General features: G+C 40.2%; 2 protein-coding genes across 13 annotated transcripts in view; one reads left to right on the top strand and one right to left on the bottom strand.

The window, feature by feature from the left end:
* LOC119535544 (ankyrin repeat domain-containing protein 26-like) overlaps positions 1-21882 on the top strand; it is a 961331-nt gene that overhangs the window by 441114 nt on the left and 498335 nt on the right. The window lies entirely within an intron of this gene.
* Positions 1-21882, bottom strand: part of ACBD5 (acyl-CoA binding domain containing 5) — a 47101-nt gene that overhangs the window by 2613 nt on the left and 22606 nt on the right. For all 8 annotated transcript variants that reach the window (XM_037837913.1, XM_037837914.1, XM_037837910.1 and 5 more), the window contains 4 exons: positions 12947-13214; positions 8110-8309; positions 3743-3787; positions 3306-3415 (listed from right to left, as the gene is read on the bottom strand). In XM_037837913.1, the coding sequence (XP_037693841.1) occupies positions 3306-3415; positions 3743-3787; positions 8110-8309; positions 12947-13214 (623 nt within the window). The remainder of the gene's footprint in view (positions 1-3305; positions 3416-3742; positions 3788-8109; positions 8310-12946; positions 13215-21882) is intronic.

Genomic DNA, 21882 nt, shown 5'->3' with positions numbered 1-21882 from the left:
ACAGGAGGCCCAAGTGCCTGAAACCCTTTCATTACAGATTCACTCTTATCCTCTAGAAATCCTCTTATGCAACCCCCTTGGTGGGAGTGACATTTTAAAAAGTCACATTAATTTCCACACAACAGGAGATCTCTAGCAGCAAGAACAAAACAGGCTCCTGAAGGGTGTGGGTGACTGTAAAGTCAAGCTGCCGGGGTGTGAAGCTTTACCAGAAGTCTTAGCCATGGGGATCCAGAACAGTGAGCAACACTTACCAAGAACCCATTTGGAGCAGATCACTGCCTAAGGCCTGTGTAGATTTACTAAAAAAGCTGACAACTTGGTCTCTGAACCCTGATCTTCTACTGTCAAGGGGAAATAGAATACACGAATCACTGTCCCTATCTTCAGGCCCTTTTGTTTTGTTTGTATCCTAAGAATTTTTTTTCAGTTTCACAATGAGATTTTTTTTTTTTTTTTTTTAAACTTGCAAAATGGAGAGTGTGGTGTGTGTGATAAGAGAAGAAACATTTCAGAAAACATTTCAGAAAACAACAGATGAGGGGCTAGGAGGGGCTGGGGGGAAATTCTGCCCTTCCCCTGTTCAGGGGCAGCTGAGCTCTGGGCTCTGGCTGTCCTGCTGGGCCTGTCCCATGTCCATCTGCCCCAGGCTCCATCCAGGGAAGGCGCCTCTGCCCGAGATCCCCCGTGACCCCCACTCAGCCGGAGTGAAGGCTCAAAGCCCAGGAAACTGCAGGGCAGACGGAAAAGACAAATGGTTGGAAACACCCTTCCCTTCCAAGTAAACCTCAACAGGAGATGTCCAGACTTAGGTGTTTTCAGAATTGAACTCCTAGGGAATTTTAATAGTAGCCCATCAGGCCGGGTCACCGGGGAGAGGCAGAGCAAACGAGGTGCTCGGGGCAGGTGCTGCTCGTCCCTCACCAGCAGAAAGAATGTTCTTCTGACCCACTGCAGTGTCAATCATGTGAGAAATCTCTTTTATTTTATATTTATATTCCACTATACTGGAGAAAATTAAAAGTGCAGATTAAATTCTTTTTAATTTAAAAATTAAAAAGGTGTTACTTTTAATATTAAAAAAGGAAAATGTCTGCTTTTCAAAAGCTTAACACAACTATAGCTGCTTAAATACGTCCAGGCCCATCTCAGAGCATCTGCTGGTCCCTATTAAGAGTAGCGACACCCTTTCCCCTCCAATCAGATTCCCAGGCCTTTCCCTTTGTCTCTAACTCTGAACCTCTCTCTTCTAAACCATACATACTGCTCCAGTCTTTATTTCTGTAACTGCCAGATTAAAAATTGCTAAACACTGCCTAAATCCCTCAAGGCTAAAATTTATTTCCATATCAAATACGGCTCTATCTCCAAGTCCAGTTAATTTGTTATATATGCAAACAATACCTAAAAAACGCTATCCCCCATCAACATGCAGTTGCCCGGTGTGAAATAATTTATAATTTGGGAAGATGAAATATTTAACAGATAATGAAAACTTCATAAAGATTCAACCATAATGAAGCAGAACATTGAAAACAGGAAAGTTTCTCCATTCAGAGACAACTGTGAATAAGTGAAAGAGAGCCTTAAAAAAAATGGTGAGCAACCTTCTACTGTCCTTCTACTATGAATTTTTTTCATAAACACTCCAACTTTCTGTGACTGCTGAAGCAGAGTATAATTTGTTTTATCTTTAATAGACTGACAAACTGCTTCAACCTTAAACATGAAATGAATTATTAACCAAAATAAGTGTTAGGGTTTGTTTTGTCCTATGCCAACATTCTCTACTCTCCAATTCCCAACTTTCCAAAAGGAAATATGAACAGGAACTCTGAAACACATTGCAAACTATGTAAACTATCTTTGGGGTCACTGTGCCTTCTGTTTAAATCTAGCATTACTACATATTGAAAAAGACTCAATTCTTTTTCCTTCCAGAATCAATGAAACTGGAATTTAAAACAGCTTAGAGCACTAAACCCAACCATCAAAGAGAATTTTTAAATTTGAGAAAGGAAGAAAATGAAGTATATAATTTAAAGTCTATATCTTAGCTGAAACAACACATACACAGATGGATTTGAAGAGGTAGAAAATTCTGAGAAAGCAACTTAAGCTTCTAAAACCCCACTAAAGTTTTTTAAGTGGGTGTATTTCAAGAACATTAGCGAACCAGAAAACTTACTTGCTTCATTTATGAACGTAAATCAAATTATTTTAATATAAGCAGAGAACAGGGAAGAAACTCATTCACCCAAAGCCAGATGTATTTCAGTTTATCTACTGTAAAGTGTTATAACCGGGGCACTTATACCAGAGTGCTGCTTGTCCCTTTTACATAACAGAAGGATAAATGTTTGATATTTGTTTTTGTTATTAAGTTGAATAATTAGAAACTTGGGTTTTTGGTTAGAGGAAAAACATGCTCATAAATACTTAAACATAGATTTAAAAAAAAAAACGTGTTTCCATTACACATGTTTAAGAGTACACTTACAAACTCATTAGCAAATGCCCTATTTCTTTTCCCCATCTGCTGTTACCTAATGGAGAATGGTGATGAAAACCTAAAAGAAAATCAGGGAGGCAAACAGTGAGGGAAACAGTGATCTGCCCATTCATGGAAAGTAATTCAGTTTACAGGGTAACCAAAACAGGTTTTCAGCATTCTTTTGATCTCCTGAGTTTTGGCCTCCAGCTGTCTATTCCTCCTCTAGACAGTCTCAAGGTACTTTCAGAGATGCCAGTTTATAACTCTCAGGCCTACTCAGGGTATCTGCTGGCATCTCAGACTGGAGGTCTGGCCCTCAGTTAGAGTGATCTCTAATTCCAGAGGCAGTCAACCAATGGGCTGAAAATTTACTGTGATGTCTATATTCAATGTCTGTTTTTCACAGGTAGAGGACATGAGACTCCTTTTGGTTTTATTTGCCTCTCCATTTTCCTGTAATATTAGCAAAGGGCCCAAAGCACACATCACAGTTTGAGAGCATTCCTTCCTCATAAGCCAGTAACACTTAAGAAACATGTAGTCATTTTCTTGTTGTTGCCTAAATCAAAGGTGTACAAATCAACCAGATTTTCTCAAGTGAAAGCTTCTGAAGTCTAAGAAGTACCTAGAAATACACAGGATAGCACTTCCAACGTAGTGTAAATCTCAGGATCAGTAAAGAATGTTCAGTATGACAATGTATCTACAAAATGGGCCTCTCCCCTAACTGCTCCTGAAAGCTGCATCTACTACAGATCAAAAGAGCTTACACACCACTCTGAGTTACAAAACCGTTAGCAAATACTATTACCTTCTCCTTCTTTGATAATATAAATGCACCAACCAGTGGGCAATAAAAGGCCATATAACAGCAAAAGCTAATGCACCAGGAGACATCTCGAAGGGCCACCAAGATGGTCTCTGAGAAAATAAAATCAGCTGGTCATTAATCTATTCCATGTTGCATGTATAAGTATAAAAAAATACCTCATTCATTATTTTGAAAATATATAACTAATAAATCTCACTCCTGCTAAATGGAGGGAGATATTTTGCATTTCAAAGCATAATTCACAATTTCAAAGCATAAGTTTTCAGGAATATTTCGGACTTAAACACAGTATTTTTTAACTTCTGAGTTCCAAAGAATACATCTCATTTGGAATGAGTTAACGACCTCATATGATCTGACTCCACTGTAACTTATTTGAAACCCTGGCTCTTAGATTGCAGAAAAAAATGTCTTACCGGTGAGGGAGACTGATTACTGGTCTGCAAGGTTGATGATTTTGTCTATAAATACAAATGAAAGTGTTAGTTTTGACAAAATGAAAAAATACAGTAAAGTTTTCTATTTATCTTTTTTTCCAGAAAAAGGCTGAAATAGTAATTTATTCTCTACTAATCTGCGAACAATGCTCTGATTATCCTGAAATCCATATCGACCAAATGACGAGGTCCCTAAAATTGCTAGGCAAATCAATACATTTGACACTTTATATTTTTTTAGTTCAAATTATATAAAATTTCTAAATAAACCTCAAATCAATCAAAATTCTTTATGGCTTTCATATTCTTCTTAAGCTCCTACTTAACTTTTCTTAATTTCTTAATTTCCATACCAACTACCAATTTGTAAACACATTTGAGAAGCATAGCCTTGATGACTAAAACAATAAAGATTATGTGCCATAACGTGCGTCAGAAATTCATGACATGTAGCAGAGGAGGTGTAAGAAAGATAACGCGAAATGAACTGTTAATGTTGCGGATTTTTAAAGGAGAAGTAGCATAAACTAAGCAGAAAAACAGACTAATTTAGCGATAAGTGATTACAATTTGGCTCATCCCAAACACATATTTTCTTAGGCAAGTTTTAGAAACTTATTACTCAGTTTCTCCATTTTTTATAAGCTTTAGAGAAATGGAATGAAGATTTATGAGAGAATTCATTTTTCCATTAACAATTACTGTGAACAAGTTCAAGAAAAAGCAAGGAGGCCGGTGTGCTGAAGAGACCGAATGAGAACAGAAGGAAAGGGGGGTGGGGGGGAGTGGTCTTTTCAATGTCTTTGATATGGGGTAATATGATTTCAAGGACGCCGGTATGACTATGGTTTACAGAAAACAATCACTTCGTTGCCTCTGGATGTCGCCTCGGTCCTTATGGAGGGTTAAGGTACTGATCAACCCGGCACGGTCCTAGCACACTCAGCTACACACTTGCTGCTCACGGCACCAACACATGGCGAGTATTCTTATGCTGTGAACGGTGTAACAACAGTCAACCAAGAGACTTCCCTCGTGACGCTTCTCCCAAGGACATGGAGGGAAAAGCAGATTTACGAAATCCAGCCCCCAGGTGTCTAACAACTAATCCAAGGTCACGCTCATGCACTTGGGAATGGAAATGGAGCTCACAGGTGACCACACCCAAATGTGGCAGGTATTACCACTCCCTAGTAAAGCAGCAGCTACCAACAAATGCTCAAGTGAACCAGAACTACTAAATGAAGCTATAAATGGACTTCTTAAGGTAACTATGGTTTGAAAAGGCAAATGAAATTCCTAAAGACGCTCGCTGACACCCATACTTAATATATGTCAAGCAGTTTTTATGTAGCTTTTACATACTTAAAAATTACAATTTAGAAATTAGAAAAAGTCCATTTCACTATTCTATTGCTAAATTAAAATAAATGATTCCTGTTTTTTTTGAAATTCATTTTGAAAGGAAAAATGTCACACAATGGTAACTACTGCAAAGGAACTAAGAAAACAGAGTTGTTGATAATCAGCTCTAAGGCTGTTAGCAAAAAAAGGCTGTGTTCTCATCATCGTAATTATCATCATCCTAATCATCTTATCTGACATTACTTTGGTTCATACTATATCCTAGGTGCCGTTTTAACATTTTCTTTAATCCTCTGAACAGTCCATGAAGTAAGCACTGTTACTATTCCCATCCTATAGAAAAGGACACTGAGGCACCGAGAAGTTAAGTCACCTGACTCAAGATCACACGGTAAGTGGTCGTGCTTTGAACTCCTGCAGTTTGCTTGCCCCAAAGCCTGCTCACTGTACCAGCTCCCTTTTCATTTTTGTAGCCATTGCCTAGAAAAGGATCTGCTACAGGGCCATTCAACAAATATTTACTAAGTGAATGAATCGAGGAAACCATTTTGCAAAAAATAATACATCACAGGCCCCTTACAGTACTGGGAAGTGTGTTACGCTAGAAATCAGGAGACCTGAGTCACAGCCCCGGCTCAGCACCAACTAGGGAACCTCCCAGCCCCTCAGCGTCTTCCTCTGCCAAGTAAAGGCCGGAGTCGGTAGGCCCCCTTCCGTCCCACCACCCACGCCTACTCCACTGGCACTAGGGCTCTCAACAGTCAGTCCGTGAATTATGCAAACATGAAGGAAAAAGTCTTTATACATGTCAGAATCTTTTTTCAAAGTTTGTTTTACATAAGAGTTAAAAAAGTGAAACATCTGGAAAAAAAGGAATTTTAGCAGAAATTCAATAGCATTAAAGACATGGAAAATATGTGAAATATTCTTTTAGAAAATCACAGAACAAGAAAAAAAAAAAAAGACTATTCGGAACAACAAGGTTCAATAATTCTAAACTAACAAGTAAGCTTTCCTGCAGTTGGTGGCTCGTTTGTTTTCTTTAAGATTGTTCTATAACTAAACTAGGCATCGTCTCATGGGATCATGGGCCTTAAATCCTTTTTATTTGTCAAACACATATAGAATACAATTTTCTAATTCATGAAAGATACAAATAATATTGTGTATTTGATATCAACAGCCTATACTTACCTGTATAAACAAGATAATGTGTCAATTATTTAAAACACTGTTCTTAACCTCATTTGTATCATAAATCCTGTTGAGAACCTGGTGAAGGCAACAAACCCTCTCCCCTCAAAAATACGAAACCATATTTCAGGGTGCTCAGATACTCCCTAAAGCCTAGAGAGTCACAGTCCAAGTAACAATAAAATGTAACTGAGAATCCCTTTATGTACATACAACTGAGATTCCTTGGGATAACTTGAGTAAGGGACTTATTAGGTAAAGGGTAAAAGACGCACAAAGGCTGTTTAAAAAGCCTGCAGTATCCCTCCCCCCCATGTGGGACATGACTCCCACGGGTGTAAATCTCCCTGGCAATGTGGAACATGATTCCAGGAATGAGCCTGGACCCAGCATCCTGGGAATGAGAAAGCCTTTTACCAAAAGGGGGATGAGAAATGAAAACAAAACAAAGTTTCAGTGGCTGAGAGATTTCAAATGGAGTCGAAAGGTCATTCTGGAGGTTATTCTTATGCATTAAACATAGGAACTCATTTTTAGTTTTTAATGTATTAGAATAACTAGAAGGAAATCCCTTTATCCTGTGTACAATAGATGAGTAGAAAACTGGGGGGAAAATGTATATGAATACTAGCCTGGAAGGAGAGGTATGGGATATTTGGGGTGTTCTTTTTCACTTTTATTCTTATTCTTATTTTTACTTTTATTTATTTATTAATTTTTTTTGAGCAATGAAAATGTTCAAAAATTTATTATGGTGATGACTGTACAACTATATGATGGTACTGTGAACAGCTGATTGCATGCTGTGGATGACTGTATGGTATGTGAATATATCTCAATAAAATTGAATTAAAAAAAAAAGCCTGCAGTTATCAGTTTCTTCACATATGTTCAAAGCTAATGTGTTCACCTTGCAATGGAAGCACACCAAGAATGGGGCACATTTTCTGTGATTAATTCTTACAAATCCTCTTAACATCTGTTACCATATGAGGCTTAGCCATCGTAACATGTTTGAAGCTGGGTCAGCCAGCAGGCTGGTCGTGTCTTTCTTTTCTCCAGCCAGTGTTACTCAAGCGGCACACGTCAGGGGACAAATGGGGAAGATTACTAGCAGCCACATGAAACCTCTGTATCTAAGTCCCGAAATTATCATGGCACAGTCAAAACTGTGAACAAAGCTTAATTTTCCCTCTTAGTACCTCCTTTCTTTACTATAGGAAAGAACACTGGACCAGGAGGCAGGTTATCTGTCCCTGGCTCTGCTTGAGTTTCTGAACTGACAAGCTATACTGCCTCTTCTAAGCTCCCTTGGAGCTTCCAAATTCTTCTCTAATTTAGGGCCTTTTCTGGCCCAAAAGTTGCTCCTAAAACTAATTTACATTCAATAATTAGTAACAATGTTTTACCTCTACCAGCATTTGAAAAAGAAGTCAAGAGAGAGGACGATGCTCGCTACAGAAGAACAACTCCTCCGGGACGGCTGCCGGGCGTGAGGAAGGCCTCTGCACTAGCCCTCGTGTCGCACGAGTAAACCGCTGCCACGGCACCTGCTCCCACGTCCAACATGGAACAGCTAATTTTACACACTGGAAAACTGATATTATTTTAAGTGGTATTTAGCGTTTAAGTCAGTCTCTTATTAACTAATATTTTCAAAAGTAGATCCTTTTTGTTTCCAAAGGTCATCAGAACACAGTGACGTGTGTAATCTGATCAACACAGATTTACACACTATTTTACAGGATGAACCACTGGAAGAAGGCAAGACACATTTGGACGCTTACCTGCGAAGCAGTTAGTGTTTCCAGTTTATGAAGTCTCTGCAGAACGCTCTGCATGTCCTCCTGCAGTCTCATGAGCACGAGGGCGATCTGCTCACTGAGGCTGCCCCGGGACCCCTGGTCCGAGCCCCAGCGCTCCCCATCCCCTCCGCTCCCCACCTGCTGGCCCTTGGCTCCTTCACTCAGATGCTGCATCCTATGCCCTATTTTAACAAATAAAATGCATTAGTTTTAAATAATTCTTATGGAAGCAGAAACTATATGTTCATTCATTTTTCCCTTTCTGTTATTTCTTTGAGTTCTAAATCTCCAAAGTGGAGAATAAGCAAACAGGCAGTACCCAAAATAATCGACAGAGATAAAAGAAGTAAATATTTTTAAAAGAAATAAATATAAAAACTTCTATTTATATAGATATGCTTAAAAATTTTTTTGCTAAGATTTTATAATGTATATGTTAGTACATAACTAAATGTATATAATTCAGAAATAATATGCATATTCGGAGTACATGCTTAAAAATTCTTTACTAATAAGATAACAAGATTAAAAAATTTGAACACTACTTCGTTATAGTAGTAAACGTTGCTAAATAACTGTTTTCCCTTTTGGTCATTTTCAGTTTTGTTATTTTGTTACATTATAAGTTTACCAAAAAGCTTTTAGAATATGTTTTTCTTAGTATAAATTCTATGTTCTTTATAGAGACATTGAAATCTCATTACTATATATCCCTCCATTCTTTTTCTATGCATATATTTACAGAATTGGCATTACCTCTTATCTACGACTTTGTGTTCTGCTTTTAATATCTTCTTATAAACTTTCAACCACATCATTAAATTTTATTCCAAAAACATTTAAATGGCTATACAAATTCCCTAATAAGGAATTTTATGACCTAATAAGGTCATAAAAGTAATAAAGTTAACCATTTTCCACTTTTTGAATAGTTAGGATGGTCCCAAGTTTTTGCTATTACAGATAATATTGCAATGAATGTCTTTATATACAAATTCTTGTCCAAATTTCTTACGACAGATTTCAAGAATTACTGGGTCAAAGGGTACTTTGCCAAGGTTCCTAAAGGGTGTTGCCAAACTATTTCTCAGACAAGCTGAAACAGTTTATCTTGCAGTGTACAAAGGTATACCACGTCATCCTGTATCTGCAGAAATTTAATATTACAATTTTTGAAGTGTTTGGTAATATAATGGGTAAGTTTTGTTTGTTTGGTTTTGAATAATAAATAGGAAATTGTCTGCCTCCTTGTACTTTGGCATTCTGAACCCTAGAGCAGAAGGATTTCCATCGCTGAATTCGCAGCGAGCAGGTTTGGGATTCTAAGAGAAACAGAACTGGAGCTGCCTGCCGAGTTAAACCCCAGCAAGAGCCGTCAAATGCTTGATGCCACTGTCAAGACCTCTACTCTTGTATCTCAAGGAAGTACATTTGGAAGTGGCTCTTCACGAGCCCAGCTATTGGAATGGAATTTACAGGGAGAAAAAAGCGAGAAGTCTGGTTTGAGGCTGAGTTCTTGCCGCATCAATAGAAGCCTGAGATCCTGGCCTCTGCGGCGCCTCTCTGGGCACTGGCCCTGCACCTGTGCAACACATGGCTTCCAATCGACCTGCACACAACCGCCAGTTGGACCACTTGTGTGCTACGGTGACCCCTATCTCCCATCACCCTGACCAGGACCTGTCTCAGTTTCCTCACCTATCACCATTTGAACGCATCTTGTTTGTTCGCTTATTCACCATCAGCTCTCCTTTAACGTGAGCGCCATAGAATGAGGGATTTTGCCATGTCACCACTGTAGCCCCAGGACCCAGAACAGGGCCTGACTAAGAGCAGGTGCTCAGTGATACGGGGCTGCTGCCAGGCAGATCTATGAGGAGGTGAATGAGCTCAGCGGGCCGGCCCACACTTGCACGGGCCCCTGTGGGGGATGGGAGCTGTCAAGTGTGTAGGTGGGTGGGAAAGCAAGGCTGTCAGAAGCCTTTCAAATAAACAATTCTGGTAAATTGCCTAAAGAAAGGGACCCAACTCCAAGGCTCTAGTAATAGGTTGTAATTTTTCTTTTTTCATTTTAAATAAATATTCACTTTCATATTCATAATTTTTTTTTCTTGCTCTTAAAGAAGACCCAATTTATATAAGCTGAGGGTCCTACAAAACCTAGAATTGCCTCTTTGGAATAAATGAATGACCTGCAATTCTGCCACATCAATTCCCTTCTTTGCTTTTTCTGATTTATTTGTAAGTTCTGTAAATAATATACTTATATCCCAAATTTTCCCTTACCTACATAATTTACTCTTTTCAGGTCAATTTTTTGCCTTATCATCTCTGCTTTGACCTCCTGTTTGTAAGAGTTCATATTCTTTTTCTTTGAATGAGAAGTATTGGTTATTTTCTGGTATATGTGCTCTTCTAAAACATTCTTCATCTTTTGTTTGTATAGTATGCACCACCCCACTTCACTTCCATTTTTTCTTGATTGTACAATTTCTGCCTGGTTCCCAGGACTGTTTTTGTCGGCTTGTGCACTGCGACAAGGGCAGCTCTATTCACTGTGTCAACAGTGTGTTTCTTGCCTCGCTCACCTTGGCGTGCCCCCCTCAGAACCTGTGCTTGCAGGCTTGATAGTAATGCCTTGCATTTCTGTATCCTCTGAGTGGAACTAGCTGTCGCAGCTCAGGGCTGAGGCAAAAGAGGATTCTGCGTGTGTGTTCTCTTTCATTTTGTTAAATGCCCTGCACTGGGGCTTCTACCCCTGGACTGTAGTGTATGTACTCAAATGACAGGTAGCCTGGTGTCTCAAATACTTTCTCCATCAGAGACACCCCCGGAGCTTTGGCACAGAACAATTCTCTCTGAACAGTTAGTCTTCCTTGCCTTCCCCAATTTCCTCCTGGTTAGCCTGGAAAGGAGAGGTCAAGTGTGAAAACAAATCCCAATTTCTTCTAGTTCTGGCTGTGGTTCTGCCTGTCCCATGGTGGAAGTAAAGTGTTTGACATATGAAGTTCACCAAGCAAGATGCTGGGCTACGTAATCCTCCATTTATTTTCTCCCTCTTCTTCTAGCCTCTATCACAAGGAATGAATAGTTCTATCCAGTTATTCCCCCATTCCCTAGCCTTCTTCCCAAACATAGGTGGAAGGGAAAATACTAACAAACCTGGAGACCATTCTGGCTCCTTACCCAGAAGGTTCCCAGCAGGATACTGTGAATCTCTTCCCTGCAGCCACTAATGCTCCCAATCTGCTTCCCACTCATTTGAGGGAATTTTTTAAAAATTTCATTCATTGCCTAATATTCCTCCTCATACTGCTCTTTCTGCAAAGGATGGGGTATAACCTCCTATATTTCTCAATATTAGTTTATTTCTAATTGTCCTTTTTCTCTGCCAACACCCTGCAAAGTTAACAGTATGAGGATAAGTTCCTCATCTAGTTTTAGGATTATTGCTATAAACCTTGAGAATTTTTTTATTATTATTAGTATACATGTATATGAATACATGTGACTTTCTTTCCCTAGAACTCCCCAGACCCTGCTTTTTGCTTATTGCTTATAGTGTTCTGCCAACATTTATTGAACATATACTATGTGCAGAACACATGAACGTCCTGACAGACAGCAGGGAGTGAGTAAAAGAGCACAAGGAGAGTGAAGGGGTATATAACCCCTCGATTCAAAGTGAAATGTGATTTATCAGAGAAGACTCCCAAAGAGTGCTATTTTTAAAGTTCAATTTTGAAGGAAGGGATAGTCAACTATTAACAAAGAAGAGGTCAAAGACAATCCCAAATATTATAAAAGGCATAGAGAGAGCGATGGGCTAAACAGGCCAGACATGGGACATGGAAAGAGATTTCCTTGACTTCTCTGAGGGAGAAGCTAGAAAGGGTAAAGAGGAAGACTGAGGAAGATAAGTCAGGGACAGGAAATGACAGGTCAGGATTCATTTTCACAAGAAGCTGGAGTGTCAGCATTAAAGACGGACCACAAAAAGGCACTATGTATTCTTCAGCAGGAAAATTACTGTGTTAAAACAAACAAATGAACACACAAAAACCAGTCAGAAAGAATGTATCCTAAACACTTTGAGAATGGATTGGAATAGGGAGAAAATAAAAACAGCCAAAGAAACTTAGAACTTCCTGCAGTCAGTAAAAAATGAAAACTGTGACCTAGCTCTCAAGAGAGAAAGCATGGCATCCAGGGGCTAGATGTACAAGCGTATGAGTTGGATTAAATGTAGAAATGGGAGATAATGGTGATCATGAATGAGAATATACTCCAAGGTTTCTTGGCTAGAGGCAAAAGGGTTACAAAGAGAAAAATTTAGAATCAGATCATCAGGTTCCATTGTTTTATTCCTTGATTTCATGATATATAGGTGATAGAACTACTAATTAGACCTACTAAATTAATGATATTATTAAGGTCCTTTTCATACTTACTTATTTTTGTCCTTATACTCTGATATAGACCAAGAGATGTACATTAAAGTCTGCCGGCTTTATCTGTATCTTCTGCAGTTATATTGTGGTGTAAATATATTCATAATTTTTACATCTTTATTATACACATTTACACTATAAATGACCTTCTTCATTTAATGCTCTTTGCCCTGAAATTCTCTTCCCTGATATCAAGATTAGCATATACCTTAGTTTTTAAAAATGTAATATACCTTTGCCTAACATACCTTTGCTTATCCTTTTATTTTCCACCTTTCTGAAGCACTTCTTTGTTTTTAAATATATATGATCCTCTCCTTTCTAATTAATTCACAAAGACAGTGAGTAGAAAAAGAAGAAACACACACCTCTCCCCCTTCTGACATTGGAGAAGTCCTTGTTTTCTCCAGCCCGTTTCTCACGGTGGGGCGCTCCACTGTCACTTCTGCCATCTTCTCCTCCACACTTTACTTCACCTTTTCCTCCGCCTGCTACCCCCTGCATATCCCCAACGCTGTCGCTTCCGGGAGGCACGTGAACATCTTCGGGGAAACCAGAATTTTCCAAAGGCTGGCTGGGATCACCACCCAGGTAATATCGAAATGGTCCGCTGTTAGCGGTAAAGCTGTCTAAAGACTACAAATTCAAAACAACGCTTAGTTAGAAGCTGTAAAAAAAGACTGTACCTCACGAAGTTAATAGAAGAAATGCTAACAGAAGAAATAGTTTTTCTAAAATGTTTTTTCATGTTATGACAGGAAATATTCTTTTGCTAAAAAATTTCTTCAGTTCGAATTTCCTTCCTATCTCCAGGCAAGAAATGGGCTAGGAATGATTTGTCCATGTACAAAGAACTTAGAAATTTTGGTAGTGAATTGTTCTCAGTGAGTCAGTCATTCACCCAAGAAACATTCAGATATCTACTCTTATCCCAGTTCCTATGCTAACACTCTAGGGATATTGTGAGGAAAGAGACAGAACCCCTGTCTGAAAGAAGCTTATAGTCTTTGGAAGAGAATCAAAGAAATAAGAATAATATAACATAGTCTGGTAAGTGTTATGTAAAAGACGTGCAAAGGAGGCTGGGGAGCCTGGGGGACGAGGGGGTGCCTCAGCCACACTGGGGCTGAGTGGAGGCCCAGTCAGGATGGGCTTCCTGGGAGAAGTGATATGAGCTGAGACCTAGAGAGCGAATGAGTGTACATCAAGTCAAAGGTGTGGACACGACAACACACGCACCAACAGCACAGCAGTGGGATAGCGAGGACGCAGAGGTCAGAGAAGTGCTGAGACTACAGAGCCAACAGGACTTGAAGGCTGAGCAGAGGAAGACAAGACTCCGGGTTTCCAGACTAAGAGTTGTGATACTTTCCGAGATCAGAAATACAGGGGACCAGAAAGACCAAATGGTATCGTTGTGGGTAAGTAAAAGTCGAGGTCCCTAAGCAAGATGGCCAGCGGGGCAGTGAGAACTCAGAAGGGAGAGAAAGGAGAAGCGTCACTCTGAGAGTCACCAGCACACGAGTGATGGTGCTGACCAAGGGAGCAGGGAGAGGGACTTAGGCCCGAAGACACCAAAAGTAAGGGGTCAACAGAGGAAGTCTACAGTGGGCTCAAGAGATACAAAGATACCCTTCAAAGAATGGTGCCATGGAAGACAAGGGAATACTTTCAAAGAGAGAGTAGCCAGTATTGTTTAATGATGCTGAGAAATCAAGTGAATTGAGAAATGTAAAGTATCCACTCAAGTCAGCAACAAGGGCGTGTTGGCATATATAGCAGAAACCTGCCTGAAGTGGATGACTACCAAGGACAGAAAGCCTGGCCACCAAGGGAAGGAGGGGAGAAGACAGTTAGAGAGTATCGCAAGGGAGGGGGGAGTACTTGCTTTAAGATTCAAGGGATGGGGGCACGTTTATAGCTTAAAAACAAAGAACCAGGAGAGACAGTGACTGAGAATAGAGTCTAGAGAGGTTATAAAAGATGAAAGTCCTTGTGCTGGTTTGAATGTATTATGTCCCCCAAAACTCCATTATCTTTGATGTAATCGTGTGTGGGCAGACGTATCAGTGTTGATTAGATTGTAATTCTTTGAGTGTTTCCATGGAGATGTGCCCCAGCCAACTATGGGTGATGACTCTGACTGGGTAATTTCCATGGAGGTGTGACCCTACCCATTCAGGGTGGGTATAAATTAAATCACTGGAGCCATATAAATGAGCTGACAAAGAGAAGGAACTCAGTGCAGCTGAGAGTGACATTCTGAAGAGGAGCTACAGCCAAGAGGGACACTTTGAAGAATGCACAGAAGCTGAGAGAGGAGCTACAGATGAAGCTACAGTAGCTGCAGTTTGAAGATGGCCATTGAAAGCACACTCTTGCTCTGGAGAAGCTAAGAGAGGACAAACACCCCAAGAGCAACTAAGAGTGACATTTTGAGTTGCTGCAGCCTAGAGAGGAATGTCCTGGGAGAAAGCCATTTTGAAACCAGAACTCTGGAGCAGACGCCAGCCACGTGCCTTCCCAGCTAAAAGAGGTTTTCTGGACACCATTGGCCATTCTCCAGGCCTGATTCCTGATGTGTTACCTTGGACACTTTATGGCCTTAAGACTGTAACTGTGTAACCAAATAAACCCCCTTTTATAAAAGCCAATCCATCTCTGGTGTTTTGCATTCCAGCAGCATTAGCAAACTAGAACAGTCCTCAAAGAGTGGGAGGAAATGCAACACCGAGCACAGTAGAGACGATGGCCTGAGATGAGAAGAACATGTCTTCTTCCACTGACGTGGGAGAGACACGTGGCAAGGACTGGATGGTGTAGCTCACAGAAAGTCAAAGAAGTGCGTACCAAGGCACGCTGAAGGAGTAATGACAGAGTGGCTTCTAGAGTCTCAGCCTGCTCAGTGACGAGGAAGACAGAATTACGTGGGGAAAGCAAGGAAAAGGTGGGCTGGGCCTAAGGAGGATCAGTCCCCCCACATTCATGGGCCCCACCCCAGCTCCACTAAATCAGAAATGCTGGGGCAGAGGCCCAGGAATCAGTTATAACAAGGCTCCCCATCAAAGCCTGCAGCACTACTTAAGAGAAAAGATGAATGTGTAAAGCAAAGACCAAAAAATAACAATGAAAAATCAACTCTAAAATTTTTATCCCCCTCACTCCTTTATCTGAGAAACTAACCCACTGGCAACACGCCAAGCCTAGGAGCCTGCCCTGTACACTGGCTGAAATGTCACTAGAAGTAACATCCTGGTCCCTTGTGGCTAATAAAAAAATCAGTTTCACAGAGACCTAAAAGACTACATACACAACATTTCATACCTCCAAGTCTTTATTTCCATTTTAGAACAGTTCTCCCAAACCATCACCTCTTCCACTAAATGGCTATTCTAGAACATGGTTCACCTTCAGCTTCTGCAAAGCAATAGCTGCTAATAATTCAACTTTTCAAAATTTCAACCTTTCAAAAAGGAATCTATAAAGTTCCCAACTGATTTAAACAGGACTGAAAACAAAAACTGTGAAGCAAAATTTGAACAATAATTTGTTGAGTGAGAGGAGTCCTTGACAGCACGAGGCCGTCTATCACTCCTAACACTGATAGAGCCCACGAGGCGGTGCTCCTAGACCAGGAGCCTGAGACAGGACAGACACCAGGCAATGTAAACAGAAACAAGGTAAAAATGTTACCACATTTCAAGAGCACTACAGAAATCCTGAAGATGAAATTCTCATACTTACACATTTTAAAAAATCATTATTTATTTTAGCTCATCTGTCATAGATAAGTAAGTTGAAGTAATATTACTTAGGATTGGGGTTAGATTAAAAATAGGTCAGCTGTTCAGTGGCATTAGCAGTTCTCTCTTTATGGTACAATTATGTTGCTAATAAATTTGTTATAAATTACTATGCATTTGCTATCACGTCGTAAGTAATGATTCCCTTTAGGAACAGATGCAATTTGCTGCCCTGACTAAATCCAGATCTCTGGCCATAGATATTTTGAGTAATTGTAAAAACAAAAAAAGAGTCAGGTAATAGTAAAACAAGACTTTCATTCTACCAGCAGATTGGCTAATACCTTGATTGACAAGATATGGAGATAAAGGGTTGAGGGACAAAATAAATAACGGCTCCTTAGAATAGGTCATACTAGACGTCATAAGGAAGTAGAGCAAAGGGAAGCTGGTTACAGAGTCATAATCGGGCTACAGTGCAATAATAATGATGATGGAATTGTATGTAGAACAAAAATTCAACACTAGAGGGAAGAAGAAAAAAAGTGAAAGTAAACTATCACACAGGTACCATTACTTTGAAAATAAAATACAAAGGAAAAAGAAATAATCCACAGCAAACTATGAAGTTCATTTTTAAACTTATAATGGAAAATTTCAGATGTATACCAAAGTAGCGCACGAAACACCCAGTTTCAAGAATTATCACTTCTAGGCCACTCTTGTTTCACCTATTGACTTGTCTCCCTCTCCCCCTCCCCAGTGAATTATTCCAAACCATATACTAGACATCAATTATCAACCTACTTTAACATACTTTATTGGAATAAAATAAACATATACCAAGGATTAAAAATATATAGCTTACTTTTGGTGTGTGTGTGTTGGGGGGGTGGTATGCTTAACTGACAAATTCAAGAAGTATTACAGATTTTTAAAACACTTCTATAAGTGGAAATCAAAGAGAAAAGGAAAATATACAAATTGTAACAGGCAAACTACAAATTTGGTATTAGTGGCTCACAAAAAGGAAATGAAAAGCAGCATGATTCTCAAGGAATCCAAAACTGCTAATAGAGATTATGTAAATATATGTTTAAAAGAACTGATCTAGGAAATGAGTGGGTGACAACCCACAATGAGCCTAGACCTTGAGGGTGCTGAAAGGTGGGGCTGGGCCTTATCTGAGGTTTCCTCGGGAAGCGCATCTAGGCCAGGGTTCAGAGGCTGTGCAGGGGGAGGGCAGGGGAGGGAGCTGACATACTAAAGGGACAGAGAGGAGGACAGGGAGGGTGAAGAGCAAAAACCAACAGGGGAGGTGTGAACAGAGGCCAGCTCGGGCAGGGCCCTAGGAAGGATTTTAATCATCAGCCAACTGATTAATAGAGAAAGCAGGGGCAAACCTAGAATTCAGTAGCCAGGTATTTACTGAGAGCAATCCCTCTCCAGCCCTTTCTCACCAACCTTCTCCAAATAAGTCTTTTAAAAAGGAAAAAAACAAAAGGGAACCTGGGAACTCTGAGATTTAAACTGGTTCTGATTATATTCACTGCTATAGACTATGGCCACAAGTCAGTTGCCTGTTTTTATCGAGTTTTATTGGAACACACATGCACAGGGCATCTGAGTTTTTATCATTTTTCATTTTCACTAATTTTAGCTCATTCCCAATTTGGCCTTCTTATAACTCATCCTATGTTACTCATTTGTGTTTGACCTTAGTTAAAAATACTTTATTCATCTGTTTTTAAAATTTTAGAAAATTAAAAGGTAGATTTAATTGTGTTATGAAATGAAAAGACAGAAAAAGTTAAAATTATTACTTCAGGGAGGTAAAAGATAAATGACTTCTTTAAGACACACCTAAGCTGGCTGGGCTCGGGGTGGGAAGAGAACGTGGAAACATCAAAAATCCACACGGGGGGGAGGCGGGGCAAGATGGCAGACTGGTGAGCTGTATGTTTTAGTTACTCCTCCAGGAAAGTAGGTAGAAAGCCAGGAACTGCGTGGACTGGACACCACAGAGCAATCTGACTTTGGGCATACTTCATACAACACTCATGAAAACGTGGAACTGCTGAGATCAGCGAAATCTGTAAGTTTTTGCGGCCAGGGGACCCGCACCCCTCCCTGCCAGGCTCAGTCCCGTGGGAGGAGGGGCTGTCAGCTCCGGGAAGGAGAAGGGAGAACTGCAGTGGCAGCCCTTATCGGAAACTCATTCTACTGATTCAAACTCCAACCATAGATAGACTGAGACCAGACACCAGAGAATCTGAGAGCAGCCAGCCCAGCAGAGAGGAGACAGGCATAGAAAAAAAAAAAAAACAACACAAAAAACTCCAAAATAAAAGCAGAGGATTTTTGGAGTTCTGGTGAACACAGAAAGGGGAAGGGCGGAGCTCAGGCCTTGAGGCACATATGCAAATCCCGAAGAAAAGCTGATCTCTCTGCCCTGTGGACCTTTCCTTAATGGCCCTGGTTGCTTTGTCTCTTAGCATTTCAATAACCCATTAGATCTCTGAGGAGGGCCCGGTTTTTTTGTTTGTTTGTTTGTTTGTTTTTTTAATCCTTTTTTCTTTTTCTAAAACAATTACTCTAAGAAGCCCAAAACAGAAAGCTTCAAAGACTTGCTATTTTGGTAGGTCAAGTCAAGAGCAGAACTAGGAGAGCTCTGAGACAAAACGCAATAATCCAGTGGCTGAGAAAATTCACTAAACACCACAACTTCCCAAGAAAAGGGGGGTGTCCGCTCACAGCCATCATCCTGGTGGACAGGAAACACTCCTGCCCATCACCAGCCCCATAGCCCAGAGCTGCCCCAGACAACCCAGTGTGACGGAAGTGCTTCAAATAACAGGCACACACCACAAAACTGGGCGTGGACATTAGCCTTCCCTGCAATCTCAGCTGATTGTCCCAGAGTTGGGAAGGTAGAGCAGTGTGAATTAACAAAGCCCAATTCAGCCATCATTTCAGCAGACTGGGAGCCTCCCTACACAGCCCAGCAGCCCAGAACTGCCCTGGGGGGACGGCACTCACCTGTGACATAGCACAGTCATCCCTCAACAGAGGACCCGGGGTGCACGGCCTGGAAGAGGGACCCACTTGCAAGTCTCAGGAGCCATACGCCAATACCAAGGACTTGTGGGTCAGTGGCAGAGACAAACTGTGGCGGGACTGAACTGAAGGATTAGACTATTGCAGCAGCTTTAAAACTCTAGGATCACCAGGGAGATTTGATTGTTAGAGCCACCCCCCCCCCACCGACTGCCCAGAAACATGCCCCATATACAGGGCAGGCAACACCAACTACACACGCAAGCTTGGTACACCAATTGGACCCCACAAGACTCACTCCCCCACTCACCAAAAAGGCTAAGCAGGGGAGAACTGGCTTGTGGAGAACAGGTGGCTCGTGGACGCTACCTGCTGGTTAGTTAGAGAAAGTGTACTCCACGAAGCTGTAGATCTGATAAATTAGAGATAAGGACTTCAATTGGTCTACAAATCCTAAAAGAACCCTATCAAGTTCAGCAAATGCCACGAGGCCAAAAACAACAGAAAATTATAAAGCATATGAAAAAACCAGACGATATGGATAACCCAAGCCCAAGCACCCAAATCAAAAGACCAGAAGAGACACAGCACCTAGAGCAGCTACTCAAAGAACTAAAGATGAACAATGAGACCATAGTACGGGAGACAAAGGAAATCAAGAAGACCCTAGAAGAGCATAAAGAAGACATTGCAAGACTAAATAAAAAAATGGATGATCTTATGGAAATTAAAGAAACTGTTGACCAAATTAAAAAGATTCTGGACACTCATAGTACAAGACTAGAGGAAGTTGAACAACAAATCAGTGACCTGGAAGATGACAGAATGGAAAATGAAAGCATAAAAGAAAGAATGGGGAAAAAAATTGAAAAAATCGAAATGGACCTCAGGGATATGATAGATAATATGAAACGTCCAAATATAAGACTCATTGGTGTCCCAGAAGGGGAAGAAAAGGGTAAAGGTCTAGGAAGAGTATTCAAAGAAATGGTTGGGGAAAACTTCCCAAATCTTCTAAACAACATAAATACACAAATCATAAATGCTCAGCGAACTCCAAATAGAATAAATCCAAATAAACCCACTCTGAGACATATACTGATCACACTATCAAACACAGAAGAGAAGGAGCAAGTTCTGAAAGCAGCAAGAGAAAAGCAATTCACCACATACAAAGGAAACAGCATAAGACTAAGTAGTGACTACTCAGCAGCCACCATGGAGGTGAGAAGGCAGTGGCACGATATATTTAAAATTCTGAGTGAGAAAAATTTCCAGCCAAGAATACTTTATCCAGCAAAGCTCTCCTTCAAATTTGAGGGAGAGCTTAAATTTTTCACAGACAAACAAATGCTGAGAGAATTTGCTAACAAGAGACCTGCCCTACTGGAGATACTCAAGGGAGCCCTACAGACAGAGAAACAAAGAAAGGACAGAGAGACTTGGAGAAAGGTTCAGTACTAAAGAGATTCGGTATGGGTACAATAAAGGATATTAATAGACAGAGGGGAAAAATATGACAAACATAAACCAAAGGATAAGATGGCTGATTCAAGAAATGCCTTCACGGTTATAACGTTGAATGTAAATGGATTAAACTCCCCAATTAAAAGATATAGATTCGCAGAGTGGATCAAAAAAAAATGAACCATCAATATGTTGCATACAAGAGACTCATCTTAGACACAGGGACACAAAGAAACTGAAAGTGAAAGGATGGAAAAAAATATTTCATGCAAGCTACAGCCAAAAGAAAGCAGGTGTAGCAATATTAATCTCAGATAAAATAGACTTCAAATGCAGGGATGTTTTGAGAGACAAAGAAGGCCACTACGTACTAATAAAAGGGGCAATTCAGCAAGAAGAAATAACAATCGTAAATGTCTATGCACCCAACCAAGGTGCCACAAAATACATGAGAGAAACACTGGCAAAACTAAAGGAAGCAATTGATGTTTCCACAATAATTGTGGGAGACTTCAACACATCACTCTCTCCTATAGATAGATCAACCAGACAGAAGACCAATAAGGAAACTGAAAACCTAAACAATCTGATAAATGAATTAGATTTAACAGACATCTACAGGACATTACATCCCAAATCACCAGGATACACATACTTTTCTAGTGCTCATGGAACTTTCTCCAGAACAGATCATATGCTGGGACATAAAACAAGCCTCAATAAATTTAAAAAGATTGAAATTATTCAAAGCACATTCTCTGACCACAATGGAATACAATTAGAAGTCAATAACCATCAGAGACTTAGAAAATTCTCAAATACCTGGAGGTTAAACAACACACTCCTAAACAATCAGTGGGTTAAAGAAGAAATAGCAAGAGAAATTGCTAAATAGATAGAGACGAATGAAAATGAGAACACAACATACCAAAACCTATGGGATGCAGCAAAAGCAGTGCTAAGGGGGAAATTTATAGCACTAAACGCATATATTAAAAAGGAAGAAAGAGGCAAAATCAAAGAACTAATGGATCAAC

Source organism: Choloepus didactylus, chromosome 5, assembly GCF_015220235.1.
Source record: "Choloepus didactylus isolate mChoDid1 chromosome 5, mChoDid1.pri, whole genome shotgun sequence".
Taxonomy (NCBI): domain Eukaryota; kingdom Metazoa; phylum Chordata; class Mammalia; order Pilosa; family Megalonychidae; genus Choloepus; species Choloepus didactylus.
The sequence above is the reverse complement of the archived record's forward strand: the minus strand, read 5'-3'. Positions and strand labels throughout refer to the sequence as shown.